The 15,164-nt window shown below is 44.2% G+C and overlaps 1 protein-coding gene across 1 annotated transcript; it reads right to left on the reverse strand.

Moving 5' to 3' along the window:
• Nucleotides 1-107: 107 nt before the first annotated feature.
• Nucleotides 108-14,748, reverse strand: znf280d (zinc finger protein 280D; the record flags this gene model as incomplete). Its single annotated transcript, XM_080497735.1, has 26 exons — nt 108-182; nt 323-433; nt 599-856; nt 1,144-1,251; nt 1,497-1,713; nt 1,911-2,140; nt 2,343-2,445; nt 2,559-2,686; nt 3,328-3,534; nt 6,332-6,704; nt 8,335-8,356; nt 8,458-8,573; nt 8,662-8,730; nt 8,819-8,959; nt 9,719-9,942; nt 10,050-10,184; nt 10,700-10,846; nt 10,935-11,035; nt 11,143-11,300; nt 12,808-12,974; nt 13,134-13,240; nt 13,372-13,446; nt 13,549-13,773; nt 13,856-13,955; nt 14,049-14,257; nt 14,631-14,748. The coding sequence occupies 26 exons, from the start codon at nt 14,746-14,748 to the stop codon at nt 108-110; spliced, it is 3,924 nt and encodes a 1,307-aa protein (XP_080353861.1).
• Nucleotides 14,749-15,164: the final 416 nt, after the last annotated feature.

Consider the following 15,164-nt stretch of genomic DNA (forward strand, 5'->3'; position numbering starts at 1 on the left):
GGTACTACTGTGCAACACATTCAGGGAGCTGAACCTGCCCTCCGGGTGACAAAGCTGAAGGAGAAAAGTTTCCGCCATTGCCGCTCCAGCCATCGTCAGAGGCGAGATCAGAGTTTGAAATTGTCCAAGTTTTCACTTAGATCTTCGTCACTGTCTCCCTGGTATCGTTTCTGGAGCAGATCCTGGCAACAGACACGCCTATTACACATTTGTTATATATATATATATATATATATATATATATATATATATATATATATATATATCTACTTGTGATTTGTAACCGGACAAAAGGATTTCTGAGCCACTCGCTCCCTCAAACCTTGGTCATGTGACTGAGGAGTTGTAGACGTCGCTGCTTCTCCTCTTCGATTATCTGTCGGCGCAGCGCCTCCTTCTCCTCCTCGATCGCTCGTTCTTTAGCCTCCCGCTCCTTCAAGAGAGGAAGCAGGATTATTATTATTAATATTTTTAGAGATTAGAAGCAAAGTAGAAAAGAATCCTTAAATACGTCGCATGTGCTAAAAAGATGTGAAAGTGTTAAATAAACGTTTATCTGCCGCCGTTGATCTGCACAGAAGACGGCGGTGGTTCCTACCAGGTCCAGCTCACGCTGGCGCCGTCTGTCCTCCAGCAGCTTCTCCACGGCCAGCTTGTGCTCGAGCTTCTTCAGGCGCCGCCTCCGGTCGTTCATCTGCTCGATGCGGTCGTCCTCCGCAAACTTCGCCATCATGGCCTTGGCGAAGGCCTCCTCCTCCTCCTTCTCCGCCCGCCTGCGCATCTCTTTGAACGCCAGCTGCTCCTGGATGCTTTGCTGCATCATCAGCCTCTGTCTGGCTTTGTTCTCCGTCTCCTCCTGCCGACGCCACACATTTTGAACTTTAGCAATCACTTTCAACAGTGTGACAAAGATAAGTTGACTGATTAATTGCTCCCTGGTCCCACTTTTTTTGCTTGTAATAATATTCCATCTTCAACTGAGACGCGTTTATCGATGAGAAGAATCGTTCAATACCAGACAGAAGAGGTGCGTCCAAACTTTTTTAACTGATAAGACATCGACTGTTTGTACGACATGTAGCTGCACGGTGGCATCACAGCAACAATCTCCGGGTTCGGACAACGTGGGGGATGACTTCTTACGATCTCTCGCTGTCTGCTGGCCTCTATTTGCTCTTCCAAATATAATTCTTCACGGATCCTCTCCAGCTCCTCCCGCTGCCGCCTCTCCATTTCCATCTGCTCGGCCACCTGCAACGCAGAGATGTGAGGTGACGTCGGTGCTTCTCGTTCCAGTCGTAGGCGCAGTGGCTTTGCAAAAGCTATTCGTACGACTTTTCCGCGCGTCGTCGCGTCGCGCCCACAAATGTCATTGTATTCTATTGGGGCTTAAATGTGATAAATCAACACAACCCTTTTTTCAAGTTAAAGGGCCGTGACTACTTTTGCAAGCCACTGTGGATTTGGCTTTTGGGGGAAAAAACATCAACTCAAACCTTTTTATAGACCTGCTCCTTTGCGTCGTCTCGCTCTTTCGTCTTTGTCACTTCTTTCTCCTTTGTCAGCTCTTTCTGCTTCGCAAACTCCGTGATGCGTCGGTTCTCGGCCTCCAACTGTTCCTGCTCGATGCGCCTCGCTTCGGCCTTCTGCCTTTGGAAGTCTCCGATGCTCTGCTGTGCCGCTCGGACTTTCTCCAGTCTCAGCTCTCGCTCCCTGTCAGGAAACCACGGCTTTTCTCACGACTCGTCATAACGTTAGTCCAACACAGAATCCAGGCGTGAGTGGATTCCGTATTTGATACGCAAACTCACGCATGAAGAGACCGCGTCACACAGACATACGGCTTAAGTTCTGACTTAAGCGAGTCGCGACTCTTTAAGGTGTGTGCTTGCTGCTCGTGCCGAACTCACTTCTGATCCTCCTCGTAAACCTTCCGGACGATCTCTTCCACCATCAGCTTCTCCCTGAGGGACTCCTCGTACGCCTCTTGTCGTTTTCGCTCCGTCTCTATCATCTGCCGGTCCAGCTCCCGTTGGTACCGCGCCGCCTCCTCCTGCTGCTTCTGCTCCAGCTTCTGCTGCTCAGCTTCCGCTCGCTCCCATTCGCTCTTCATCTTGCGGGCAAATTCTGCCTCCTCGTGCTGACGTCACAGAGATGCAGGGGAAAAAAAGACCGTTTTCATTTCTGCACCTCGGATAGTTCAGCCCGTAGGGGAAGATTACAACTTCTGCCCCCATCATACTTAAGACGAATAGAAACTCTTAGCATACCGAATTTTATAGAAACTACGCTCAAAGTAAAATGCAAGAAATAAAAATGAACTGAACCAGCAATGCACATACCATAGTTTCCAACTTCATAGCCTCCATCTCTGCAAGCTGTGCAACGACTTCTCTCTGCGTATAGACACTCTTTAGTCTTGAATCCAACTGCCGAAGCTCCACACTGTAAAGTGCCGATTGTAAAACACTTTAAAACTACCAAAGACAATAAAGAGACAAAGAGCATGGAGAATAGAATATTCAGTAATTCACTGTATTGGGGGGGTGAGTGACTACCTGTTTTCTATAATGTGCTGCCTCATCTTCTCATCTCTTTGCTTCTCGTGGGCGATGCGACCCAGCTCTTTAGCAATTCTCTCCTCTTGCTCCAACTCTCTTTTCCTGGTTAATCTCACCTCCTCTGCCTGCAAGGCCAGTTTAATTTTGATTAATTGCATCAACTCACAGAAAGACGTCAAAAGACATAGACGTCCCTGACCGAGAGACACAAAAAGAGCAAAAAAAAACAATAGGAAATGACCACACACAAAAAAACAACAACATATGACAACAGGAAAAACACACAAAACCACAATTGAAAGCAACGACAAACGAAATGCAAAGTGTGAGTTTCATTCAAAATAGCTGCTGTGTCTTACATGTTTGTTGTGATCAGCCAAAATCTGAATCATGAAAACTAGAAGCTTGTAGAAGTAAAGAATGTCTTAACAAGTGGTAGTTTTCAAGCTTCATTTGGGCTGTAAATCTTCTTGCAGATCATAATCAATCAATCAATCTACCCTTTTCCTACCGATCATCTCAAGTATATTTGATTAATTGAAGTGCAATGTTGACCAGGTTTCACAGAAGACTTACATTGTTCATCATTCAAGAGGATGTCTGCATCAGTTAATTTCTCGGGCTCTAAACATGTTTGTGTCTTTGTGTTGAACCACAACTAAACTCTAAATAGTATTTCGTCAATCTGCGGTGAACAGAGGAGCTCCTCCACCTCTCCTCTCATCCACCCGTGTGTGACAAGATAAACGTCAATATAGAGACGGACCCTGAGCTGGGCGCTCTCGAGCTCCCTCTGCTGGAGCGTCTCGTGCGCGTGTCGGAGGAGTCTCTTCTCCTCGCAGCGGTCCTCGTCCTTCTGTCCGGCCTGCATCTGTCTCTCTCTGTCCAGACGCCTGGTCTCCTGCTCCTGGTGCTGCTCCCGAGCCTGGCGCTGTACTAACTTCTGCTCGTGGACGCGCCTCAGGTGGCCGCTCTGCGCGAGGAGCAAACACACACACGCACACGCGCGCGCGCACACAATTGAAACCATAGGAATTGCTCGTACACGAGCTCGCTGACAAACAACGACGGTTTACCATCTTCCCCGCTTCTTGTCGACTCTCGCCTCAACTTCACCGAGCAGCGACGTCACCGCCTCGCGCGTCAATCTCGTTGATTGACCGGTGTGAAGTTAGTTTGACCCTGAAGAGTTTCTCTCTCCTTTCGCGCGGTTGTTTTGGCGTGTCGTCGTCCTGGAAACGACGCAGCGTCGACGGCTCGACCAATGACGTCACATCCGGGGAAGTTAAACCAAATACTAAAATGAAAATAGAAAATAAAATAGAAATGGGATTTTTTTTTTAAAGCAAAATTGGGTAGACGACGGAAGTTTATGTAGCCAATCTATTTGACGCTCATGGCTTATTGCTTGATTATGATCATTTTCTTCAGCTTCAATTGATTCCTGTAACATACAAAATAATATATATCTGTCATAAAAGCCATCTCCACTTTTTTTTTTAACTGTTCTTATTCAACTACCGTATGGACTAAAATTGAGAATTATATACTATGGGAAACAAAAAATCATGGTCAATTTGTAAAAGTGGAATTGCATATGCCTTGTGGCGTTCACATGATTAAGTTGTTATATGAAAAAAGAAACTGTTAGATTTGGACGTGTCTTGTTGCTGGGAGGACACAATTAGTAGCAGGCTGCAGAATTCGGCACCAGGTAATGAACGAGAACATTTCAGAGGACATTTTGTAGCTGCAGCGTCTCCATGGTGATAGACGCTTTGTAGGGGGAAATTTTTTTTGCCGTTTTGCTGGATAGTTAACAAAAGAGCACACTATTTCCCAAACTTTCCATGTGTTTTGATGTGCTTTTTCTGTCCGTGCTCCCAATAGTGTAGGACTGGTTAGGCGCCCCCCCCAAAAAACACAACAAACCAACGGAAGAAAAATTAAATTAAACAGACGCCTTGGATAGTAATCTTGGCACCTTGCATCTTCGGCAGGCGCAAGAACTAATGAGTAACAGCAATAAATCAACCGGCAGAGAATTATTACCAATATTCACAGGCTGTTCTAAGAAAGCTAAGGTAATGTACATTCAGGGACATGAAAACATTAGTTTGGCAAAGTTATCTCAAGGAGCAGGACAGAAACAAACAGCAGCCATGGAACTGTCTTCTCTCTGAAAGTAGCGTGGCCACCAACAAAATCAAATCCTGCCGCATTAGAGCACGTTGAGAATAATCCTACAAGTTGGTTCTGATGTTTTGGAAAGCAACACTGAGAAACAGCCGATCCAAATATTGTAATAAAGTTTTATTTACATAACAAAGCATGAGAAAACTCCAAACTCATTGAGCTCTGAGGCGAAAGTGTCCTCAGGAGAACACGCCATCTTTAAGGAATGTCGTCAGAACGGGTTGCGTGGATTACAGTTATGGAGTCGTCACAGACATTGATGCATTTGCAAACTTTCACTTGTATATACAGTAAAAGACATCTTTTTTAAAAACCTATGAATAAACATCGTACCTCACCCCTCACTCACACACTTAAAACTTGTTTTAGGGACTCTTTTTGTTTTCAGTAAACATTCCACGGTTGCCCCACTTATAAAGCCTCCACCACATCACATCATTCACAAAGGCGACAACCACCTTCTCCAATGAGAATTGGACTGCAGAGTTTCGTATACATACGCTTAGAATTGTTTTTTTTTTAAGAAGACGCGTCTCGGTCTTGGTGTTGCAAACTAGAATCTAATCAAATGTCAGCGAACTACAAACCAAAGGATAGACATGATTAAAAACAAAGAAAAAAAAAAAACAACCCCCCCACCAAAACAAATCTAGAAGATCTCTAATTAAAATACGCTGCACTTAAAATTGGGCTAAAACTCAATTCAAACCAGAATACTTGCATAAGACCACACGCACATTGTACAACTAAAACGCTCGAGCATGTATCCTCAAAATCACTGACAGATCAGTCGAAATTCAAATGGTGTTTTTACATTCAAGTCACTGACACCGGGAATTCTAAGCACTATTAAAAAAAAAAAAAAAAAATCACTCTTCATGGCCTCAAAGAAAACGTCCACTATCACAGGTGCTTGATTTCACATCAACAGTTGGAATTTTTAAAAAAGAAATCCCAGAGCCATATACAGAGATTGTGTGAGGAATCTTTTTTTTTGTATTTAATCTTAGATCAAACTTCTAATACATTAACTACCTGTAAAAGAAGCAACACTAAAAAAAAAAAAAAAAAGTGAAGGGCTATACACAGAACCAGCACAGTCTAAATGAGGGCTTGTGTTTTCCTTAGAATATATAAAAACAAAGCGAGTACGCCATCACCCCCTTTAAAGTGCGATGAGAAGACAGTCAGTGGTCCGGAGCAAGTCAAAGTGCGGAATATTCCTGTGATGTTACTGCAAAAAAAAAAAAACATCCCCCCACCACAACATTTACTAGGCAAGGAAAAGTGGATGCACTTTTATCTAGAAATATAACTACATTTTACATAGTTAGACGATGTACGTTACAGAGTCAACAAGCCTGTCAATCATTTTTTTTTTTTTTACTAATTTTTTTTATTAATACTGGCGTTGCCAATCATTTGAGTCTAAAGATTATGTCCCTTCAAAAAAAAAAAAAAAAAAAAAAAAAGGATCACGACAATGACAAGCGTGAAAGAGAAACTGACAGTAATTTTTTTTTTTTTAACAGTGTTCAGTATTGGATCATTGTGTAAACGATACAGGTTCAGTCTGCTTCAGGCGGCCGCTCCTCGTCCGTGGGCTCGGACGCCGGCGGGTTGCCGCCGTCCTCCGGACTCTCCGAGTTGCGCGCCGGTTCCTCGCCGAGATCGGAAACCTGTTCTGTCTGGTTGGACGCGGACGACACGGACGCCACCTCTTCCTTCGAGGAGTCTTCGGCGAGGCTCACCTCGGTGGAGACCTCCTCCTGGTAGACGGCGGGCGACATGGGCTCAGAGTCCAGCGGCGCCGCGTCGGCGACGGTTTCGCTTCCGGGACTCTCGGCCTCCTCCGCGTCCGTTTCCTTTGGCGTTGTGGCGGGATCCGGCGGCGGCGACGGCGACGGCAACGCTTGGCCTTTCGCCGGCGGGCTCACGTGGAGAAGCCTGTTACGACGCAGCGGAACGTCGTCGAAACGCATTTCTGATTAGCACACTTGCGTCAACGCGTTTTCCTGAAACATTGTCATCAAACATTGCAGTCCTAGATCTTTCAGCATTTCTCGACAGCGTCTGTAGATTTAGTCGAGGGTCAACACGAGACGATTGTAAGATTGTAAGAATGTAAGAAACAAAGAGCTCCTGGTCAGTCTTGTTGACGTAGCACTGTAACAACCGAGTAATAAGCAAGAGCTTTTTAGTAGAGTGAGCTGTAGAGATTCAACCAATCAACAATCACTGCAAAGCTCAGCCGGCAATATTTCTATAGAACCAGAGAGTCCTTCTTCATGACAATTAAAAAATTGATAAATAAATAAATAAAAACTGGAAATAGTCAGATGATGATAATGATACGAGTTGTAATATATAAAAATACAAACGCAGACAATATAACTGTTCACTTTCGATGAGCAAGAAAAAGGAATAAGCTGAAGCCAGTGGCTTATTTATGCCTTTTCTCTACATTCAATGGAATAACCTAGAATGTGTACAACTTAAAAGTAAAAACCCAAAACAACAAAACAAAAATTGCAATAATAGTAATAATAATAATAATAATAATAATAATAGTAGACATGTTAACATGCAGTTTGGAGGTATGACATGGAAAACAAACCAACAAACAAAAGAGCTGGTTTACATTCTTCATTCATCCTGTCACTGAATTTCTTCCAGTTATTTTTAAAAACCTCTTGTATTGTTTTGTTGAACATGCTACTGTGTGGTACCAAAGATAACGTTTTTGGGGGTTTTTTTTAGGTCTTTTTTTTTTTAATTAAATTAAATTTTCCTCTTCACTCCAGAAGCAGTTCTGGTCGACTTCACTTTCCTACAATTCCCTGAAACATGCACCAAGACATCATACCAGTCGTGAAGAGATTCAAATTCATCCAATTTCTCATTCGACAACTGCTGTTTTCAACAAAGAATAGAACATCAGTTAACAAGATCCACTGCGGCAGGGAGGCTATGGTGGGTTTTGTGTGTGTTTTGGTTTTGTTTAATTCCATAAAAGAATAATGGTTTGGGGAACATGTGCCTCTGTGGGCGACCCCGACGGTGGCATGTACCACCGCCACAATCACTTGAATAGTTCAGACTGCATGTCTGTATATCAAGTTTTCAATTCATCACGTATATATTTTGTTAAAGTTTTTTTAATTAACATTTCTTCATTGACCTGGGGCTCGATGCCAGAGGGTTTGATAAATGCCGTTAAGGCCCGATTGAGTCTGGTTTTACTGTGGTCATTGCATTAGCATCTTCAGCATTGAACAATTCTACTGGTGGTTAAAGAAAGATTCATGTTTCACTTGTGAAGCATGCAGCTGTGAGTATGACCTCCTAACAGGGGAAGTAGAATATTCCAGTCTTTGTGGCACTGAAACCAGATTTCCAATCCTAAAATTCAGCTGCTTTTATTTCTTAAAAAAAATGTGCATTAATGCAATGGAAGCGCAGCGTCAACTCAAAGAGTACTACCCCTTTAAGAACCAAGCGCCGGGCCTTTAGCGTGACTGGACAGAATTGAAAATAAGACAACAGGATGTGATGTGGGTAGTTAGTTTCTACTCACACTCGATCTTTGGCTTTGACATCTGCTGGGTTACAAAAACAAAACAAGGCCTTTTTCAAGAAACGGGCGACACGACAAATTTAAAGCTGCGACTCTTGCGTTGCTGGAGGAGAGAACTCCTACCTTTCTCCTGGATGACCTTGCACGAGTGATTTGGCCGATCGTTTAGGTGCTTGGTCATCAGGTCGCCACCCGACGCATCCACCAGGAAGTCACAGTTGAGGCAGACCAGCGTTAATCTGGAGGCGAGAGGAGCAATCTCCCGTTACGCTCAAATCTAAACTCCCTAATTTGTAAAAAAAAAAAAAATTGAGCTTCTGTGCTCACTTTAATGCCAACGACTGTTTCTTGTGGTCCATTTTGAGAAATCTGTTTTTGGTGATGGTGCTGTGGAATCTGAAAAAAAAAAAAGGTGCAGAATACCATTTGTTCCAAGGTTTGTCCCAATGTGAACGGCACTGATAAATAAACCGTAGTCACTCACCTGATCATATGATTGCTGATGGACACTTTGCAACTCGTTCGATATTTGCAAGCGCCACAATTTGAGACCATCGGGTAGTGAGCAAAGAAGTCGTCGACGTGCGCGTTGCATTCGATGCAGGTAAATTGTTCTCCGTTGGCGCTGCAAAGCATACAGTCGAGTCAGTGAAGGAGTTTCTCCCTCATGCAGTGAAACCTTCCAACAAAGTAACTGAATACTTTCGATTCCCTTTCACTACCAATGTGTCCAACAAGCTCCTCGGTCATGGATCTGCCACAATAATTCAAATAAGTAACTACATTCACTGTATCCGAGGTCGTCGGTTCCCGTTTCCATTGAGACAAAAAGCAAGTGCCTTGTTTTTTTTTTTTTATCACCGTGGCTATAAAAGCAAATCTAACTGTCATTAATTGTTTAAAGAAGTCCTCCTTCACACTGGATTATTTTTAGTCCGCCTAATGAAGAGTGTCCAGAAAAATTAATTGAAACCCAATTAGCTGCTCGGCTTTAACAACGGCCATTAATTTGCTCCCACCCTGACATGAGCGCTCGCGAGGTGGTGGGCTGGGGGGGGGGGGACCCGGAATGAATCGAGGAGCTCCAAAAGGTGGACTTGGAATAGATTTCCGTAGCAACTTGCATTCCTAAATAGGCCATCATTAAATGAAATGATATCCACAATGCTTACACGGTTTAAGCCTTGGATATATTCATAAAACATTGAGTAATCGACTGTTTATTTATTTATTTTTTTACATTTATAGTCACTTTTCATTAATATTAGTGAATTCTTGAGATCGGATCATGATTTACAGGTTGCGGGTTTCTAGGAACCAAGAATAGATTCTGATTCAACGGATCAACTCCACTCCGTGCTTTTTGTGACGCTCGGCTTATAACCTGAGGTTCCTGAGGGCCAGATTGTGCGTGGTGGCCCGGCGGTCCTGCTTCCTGGCCGCGGTCATCTTGGTCCGTCCCGCTCCGGCCACGCTGGTTTTGAACTTGGGAGCGGTGAACGGAGGTTTGAGCTGATGATTGGGACTCGCGGTTTCCGAGCTGGCGACGAAACCCGTGGAGGCCGCCACCGCTGGCGCCTTCCCCGTGAGGGAAGCTCGAATGGTCACCTGCGACAGTGACACAACATGTGGAATAATTGTGTTTTCGTCGAAGAAAATGAAGAAAAAAACCCCCAAACAAACAAAAGATTATTAACAGAAAGAGCATTTCAGACCTTTGTACCCGGAGGAAGACCCTCCAGGGCTTTAGGTTTCCTGAACGTCTTGTGGACGTGAGTCCGATGCTCCATTTTCTCCTTGTAGGAGAGGAAATTCAGTCGGCATTTGCCACAGCGGTGGATCCCTTTTTTCTGAAACACACACACACACACACACAAAAAAGTGCAAAAAAAAAAACAGAAACGCAAAAAGAATGCGATGAATAAGTGATGTCGCTGGAGGCTTAATTGCTGAGATGTTTCATCAGGATTCCCTGGAACAGGAGAAGAAGCGCGATTTCTTCCAACGCTAATAATAGAGACGCAATTAACTGAATTTGGTTCCACCTCCATCATATTGATCGCTCCTTTAGGGCAGGTGAGGAGAGGCGGGTTTCATCGTCAGCCGTTTTATGAATTGCGGTGAGCTGTTCAGTGGACAGCCAAATCAATCCGAAAACGCAAAGCCAAGAGTACAAAACTAAAGTGAGCTCCCACTTGTGAACGAGTTTCCAAATTCAGTCAAATGTACAGAACCACAAAAAAAAGAAAAGACTTTGCTGAACCCGAAGTCTCTATTTCGGGTAGAGCAAATACCATCAGAAATGGTATTTCTGATGGTATTATGAGTACTGTCTCGAGAGCAACACTCTTAAAAAGCATCATACCTGGTGTTTCATGTAGTGCTGCATGTAAATGTGACTCGTTCGGAGAACTTTGAGACAGAAGGGACACAGCAGGTCTTTGGTGTTTTCGTGGACAGTGCGAAAATGCGTCTCCACATCGGCGAAGAACGACGACCTGTAATTGCACACCTGTGGGAATCAACCAAAAGAACGAAAAAGAAATTCAGTCTGGGCGACTTTATCGAACGGCGAGTCGGCAGAAGGAGCGCTGCAGGACCTGGCAGACGTAAGGCATCTCCCCGGGTTTGTGGTTCCCCTTCATGTGCTCCAGGAGAACCTGCTCGGACTCAAACGCCAGCTCACAGATCTTACAGTTGGCTGGAGTTAAAAAAAAAAAAAAAGAGAGAGAGAAAGCGATCAAAGTTACAAATGTCCAACGAGTGAGCGACATCAGATGGTCAAGTCGGGTCTTCGCGGAGTCGTACTTGAGGACTCGATGGGGCTGTGGGCGCTCTCGATGTGGCACTGCAGCTGGAAGGGCGTCATGTACTGCCGGTAGCAGTGCTGGCAGGTCGTGTGGCTTTCCCAGCTCTCACTGTTCTGCTTCTCCAGCTCGAGGTGGTGCTTCATATGGTTCATGAACCTGCGAAGGCGGCGGAGAGAAACGTTCTCATCAAAGAGACGCCCAAATGCAGACTTAAACACGTTCTCACTAAAACGGGTTAATACAAAACGACACGACAGAGGAAAAAAGCCCATTTTCTCAGTCCTCAGTTGAGAGTGGACTTCACATTGTGCACACTGCAATTTTATAAGAACAAGCCAAAGTGAAATAATAAAAATAAACACAAATGAAAACGTAAAATAGTACAATGACCCTCAAACCAGTAATTTAGTTTTGGTTCTAATCTCTCAGCAGAAATGAGAGTAAAAAGTAACTAGTAACCTGCAGTAGCTGTGATTTTATAATAACTAAGTAATAATTGCGACTCCTACTTTGACAAACAAACGAGTTAAAAAGGTCCCAAATAGACTAAAATGAGCCATCAGGGAAAAGATTTTAGCAATATAAAGAAGGGCGACATGTTAAATGTTACAAATGAAAATTTCTTCAGATTTGATGAGCAAAACGTGTCGCATTTAGAAAAAAGCACATTGCCAAAATGGCGGGACAGGTATATTTTCACCACAGGGCTACTTTACATCCCAGGACCCTCTCTCGTGACCCACACTGTGACATAACGACGACACGCAGCATTAATTCATATTCAAATATTATAGGATTAAAACAATGGACTGCATCGACGTCAGTCTTTTAAATAAATCCAAATACCTCTTAGGGTTTCTGTATACCTGCAGTATTCCGAGGAATATTTCTCAATGCATTAAAACAAAAGTAGAGGAGATTTAATTGAATAATTTATGGCCTGCGTACATGCAGCGGTTATAGACCAGGTCCCAAAGGCCTTCGTGATAAATGACGTTCTCCTCGACGCATCTCACTTCTTAAGCATGCATAATGGCCGTTATAATATCAGCAATTACACCCCAAAAAAATTGGGGGTTGGCTTAACGATGCGGTGCCCCCGGAGCAGCGAGGAGCAGCTCCACAGCCATCCTGCCGCCGCCGCCCCCCCGACGAGACGCCGACCATTTTTCAGTCGCGTACATTGTGCTACCTCAGCTCCCCTAATAGAATTTTTTTTTCTCCTGTGGATGAACTATGACCTCGACCACGAGAGCACGCTCGCTGCACAAATGTGTTTCCCCATTAAAAGCAGCTTACAGAAGCTTTTTTTTTTTTTTTTACGACGCTCCAAAGCAAACTTATTTAATCAAAAGGAGCCGATTGTGCGCCACCTAAACTCGCCGTCATTTTTCATCTTTAGGCCCCTGAGGGAAATCGTCTGATATCGTCATCCATCTGAGAGGAAAGCCGCGGTTTGGGCAGAGAAAAATATATATCTATATATATACACGCCTCATCTCTATTGGCAGAGGACAGATTTGGTTTTATCTTCAATTGCAGCAAGAAATAAACACAATCACTTGCGCGTGAATGTCCTGAATGCTTTCAACCCCATTGTGCCACAAGTCAAGACCCCCCCCCCCCCCCCCCCCCAGTAATGACGTGGGCAAAATGAACACACCTGATATTGTTCTTAAGAATTTTTAAGCAGCTTTGGCACTTGAACGTAGGGTTGGTCTTCTGTGCGTCCTTCTTGAACACGTCTCCCTCGAAGCTCCCGTAGTAGAACTCCGAGACCAGCATGATGCGCTTGTTTGCGTTGAGCGCCGACGGACTTCCGCGGCAGTTCTAGAATAAAGAACCACTTCAACACTTCGGTTTTTTTTTTTTTCCAGCCCACAACTTGAGATTTAGAGAAAATTGATTTCCCGTGACATAGTTGATAAAAAGCTCCACAGCCACAGAGCGATTAATATGGTGACACGTCGAAAGGACTTTCAATCTCACCCGCAGGTGACATTTGAGCGTCTCATCCGTTTGAAATTCCTCTTTACAATTATGGCACGTTTTCTTCACGATGCCATTTTCCACTGTCATCACTACCTTTGGAGGAGCTACAAGAAAGCAAGAGAATAAAAAAAAAAAAAAAACGACAGCAATATTAGGACACATCCGCCACGAAACTGGTTGATATATATTAAAAAAAAAATATATATATATATATGTAGGAAAAACAAAAACCTACGCAGGTCATGTTTAACTCTCTTCACGGCACTGTCCAACTCCTGTGGCGTCAACCCCCGCTTGACCACGCTTTGGTCTACATCACGAGAAATCAAAACAGCCACATTTGAGCCACTTTAGCCCGCCGATTGAAGCAGTTGGCACGACTCGCAAACCCGCCGCGTTAAAGAGCCGTTACCTCTGTTGATGCTGTTGACATTTACGGGCAGAGAGAAGGTCTGTAGAGACTGCGAGTTGGGCCGGCCGAGTTGCAGCTGACTGGACTGGGCAGAATACACCACGGGACTCTGGACGTTGGACAGAGTCACGATGTTGTTGCTGATTTGTTGCACCTGCGGCCGGTGGACGGCGCCGGGTATCACCGTGCCTGGGGTGACGTGCCGAAAGAGCTGCTGCTGACCGGCTGGAAGCGAGAGGACACACAGCTGTGACTAAAACGAGGACAGAGATTCGCTCTTCGGGAGGATTTCAGACTCAAGGCTTACCTGGTACGATTGCAAACGACGTGCCAGGCGGATACTGATTCCCGAGGGAGTTGATGAAATCCCTGTTGTTCGCCAATTGCGGAGAAGTGACAATAAAACCCTGGGGGACAAACGTACTTTTCACTAGTAGTGTTGGCATTGTGTATTATTCACAGAACATTTTTTTTTTTTTTAGTTTATGGGGGAAAAGTACCTGATTATTGACAATGACAGGCTGCGGAATCACCGTGTTCAATGTGGGTGGAGCTGAGGTGACGGTGTTTCCTGCGATGTTGAGGGGCAGCACGATGGGGGACTGGCCAACAGCCGGCGGAACAACGGGCCGCTTTATTTCTTGTTTGCCCGCAATGTTCCTCTGAGGACGGGGAGGAGGGTTGGACTTGCCGTCCTTTTGGTTATTGGCTGTTAAACATTAAAGAAGAAGGGGTAAAACATCCACCAGTTAGTCTGCACCAAAATTGACTTAAACATTTTTTCCCCTATATACCATAATTGATTTGTGTCATTGCTGCATTAAAAGAAACATGTTCTGCTAACAAAAGGAGGGCATCAATGCAGCTCTTCGTCTTTCTATCATAGCCCAGAATAGGCAAAGCAAATAATGATATATATATATTTATTTATTTTTGCAGTTTCATGGCCACTGCAGGTTTTCCTACATGAAAACTGATGGTGACTGGAGGGGAATTAACCTCCGTCTGCTCCTGCTCGTCAAATCCCCACATACTGGTCCTACTAATAATTATAAATGCAACCACGGAAATCTTTGACATACACAACACTCCCACGAAGATGGGCTCGTCGTCGTCGTCTTCTATCAGATGAACCTCAGACGCTTGCTTCTGCCACGGCTCCAGCTCCTCCTCCACACACTCCATGAAAAGTTCAGACATTGTGGAGCTGCGGAACAAACAAAAAGGAAAAAGTGTTCAGCCGGCATTCAAACTTGATTTTGGCGATTTTTAAAACAATTACCGCGAGCAAATACCAAACGTATGCTTTGACCTCCATCTCACCGGATCGACATGTTGAAGTGTCCTTGAGCAAGACACTGAGTCCTGAATCGCTAATGGAGATCAAAGCGCCGTGCGCCGTCGCCGTCACAGTCGGGCGCGTGTGTGATAATGGATTAACGTCGAACACATTTCTCAGCTTTTAAACCTTTTCACGATACAAGTGAAGTCCATTTAAAATAATGCATTTGTGATTATATATGTATAATACATATTCAGTGCCATTTCAACTGTGAAAACATTGTATTCAGCAGTTTCAGGTTTAATACGTCCATCTACATATTTATGGTAAATTA

The sequence above is a fragment of the Blennius ocellaris genome (assembly GCF_963422515.1).
Source record: "Blennius ocellaris genome assembly, chromosome: 1".
Lineage (NCBI taxonomy): Eukaryota > Metazoa > Chordata > Actinopteri > Blenniiformes > Blenniidae > Blennius > Blennius ocellaris.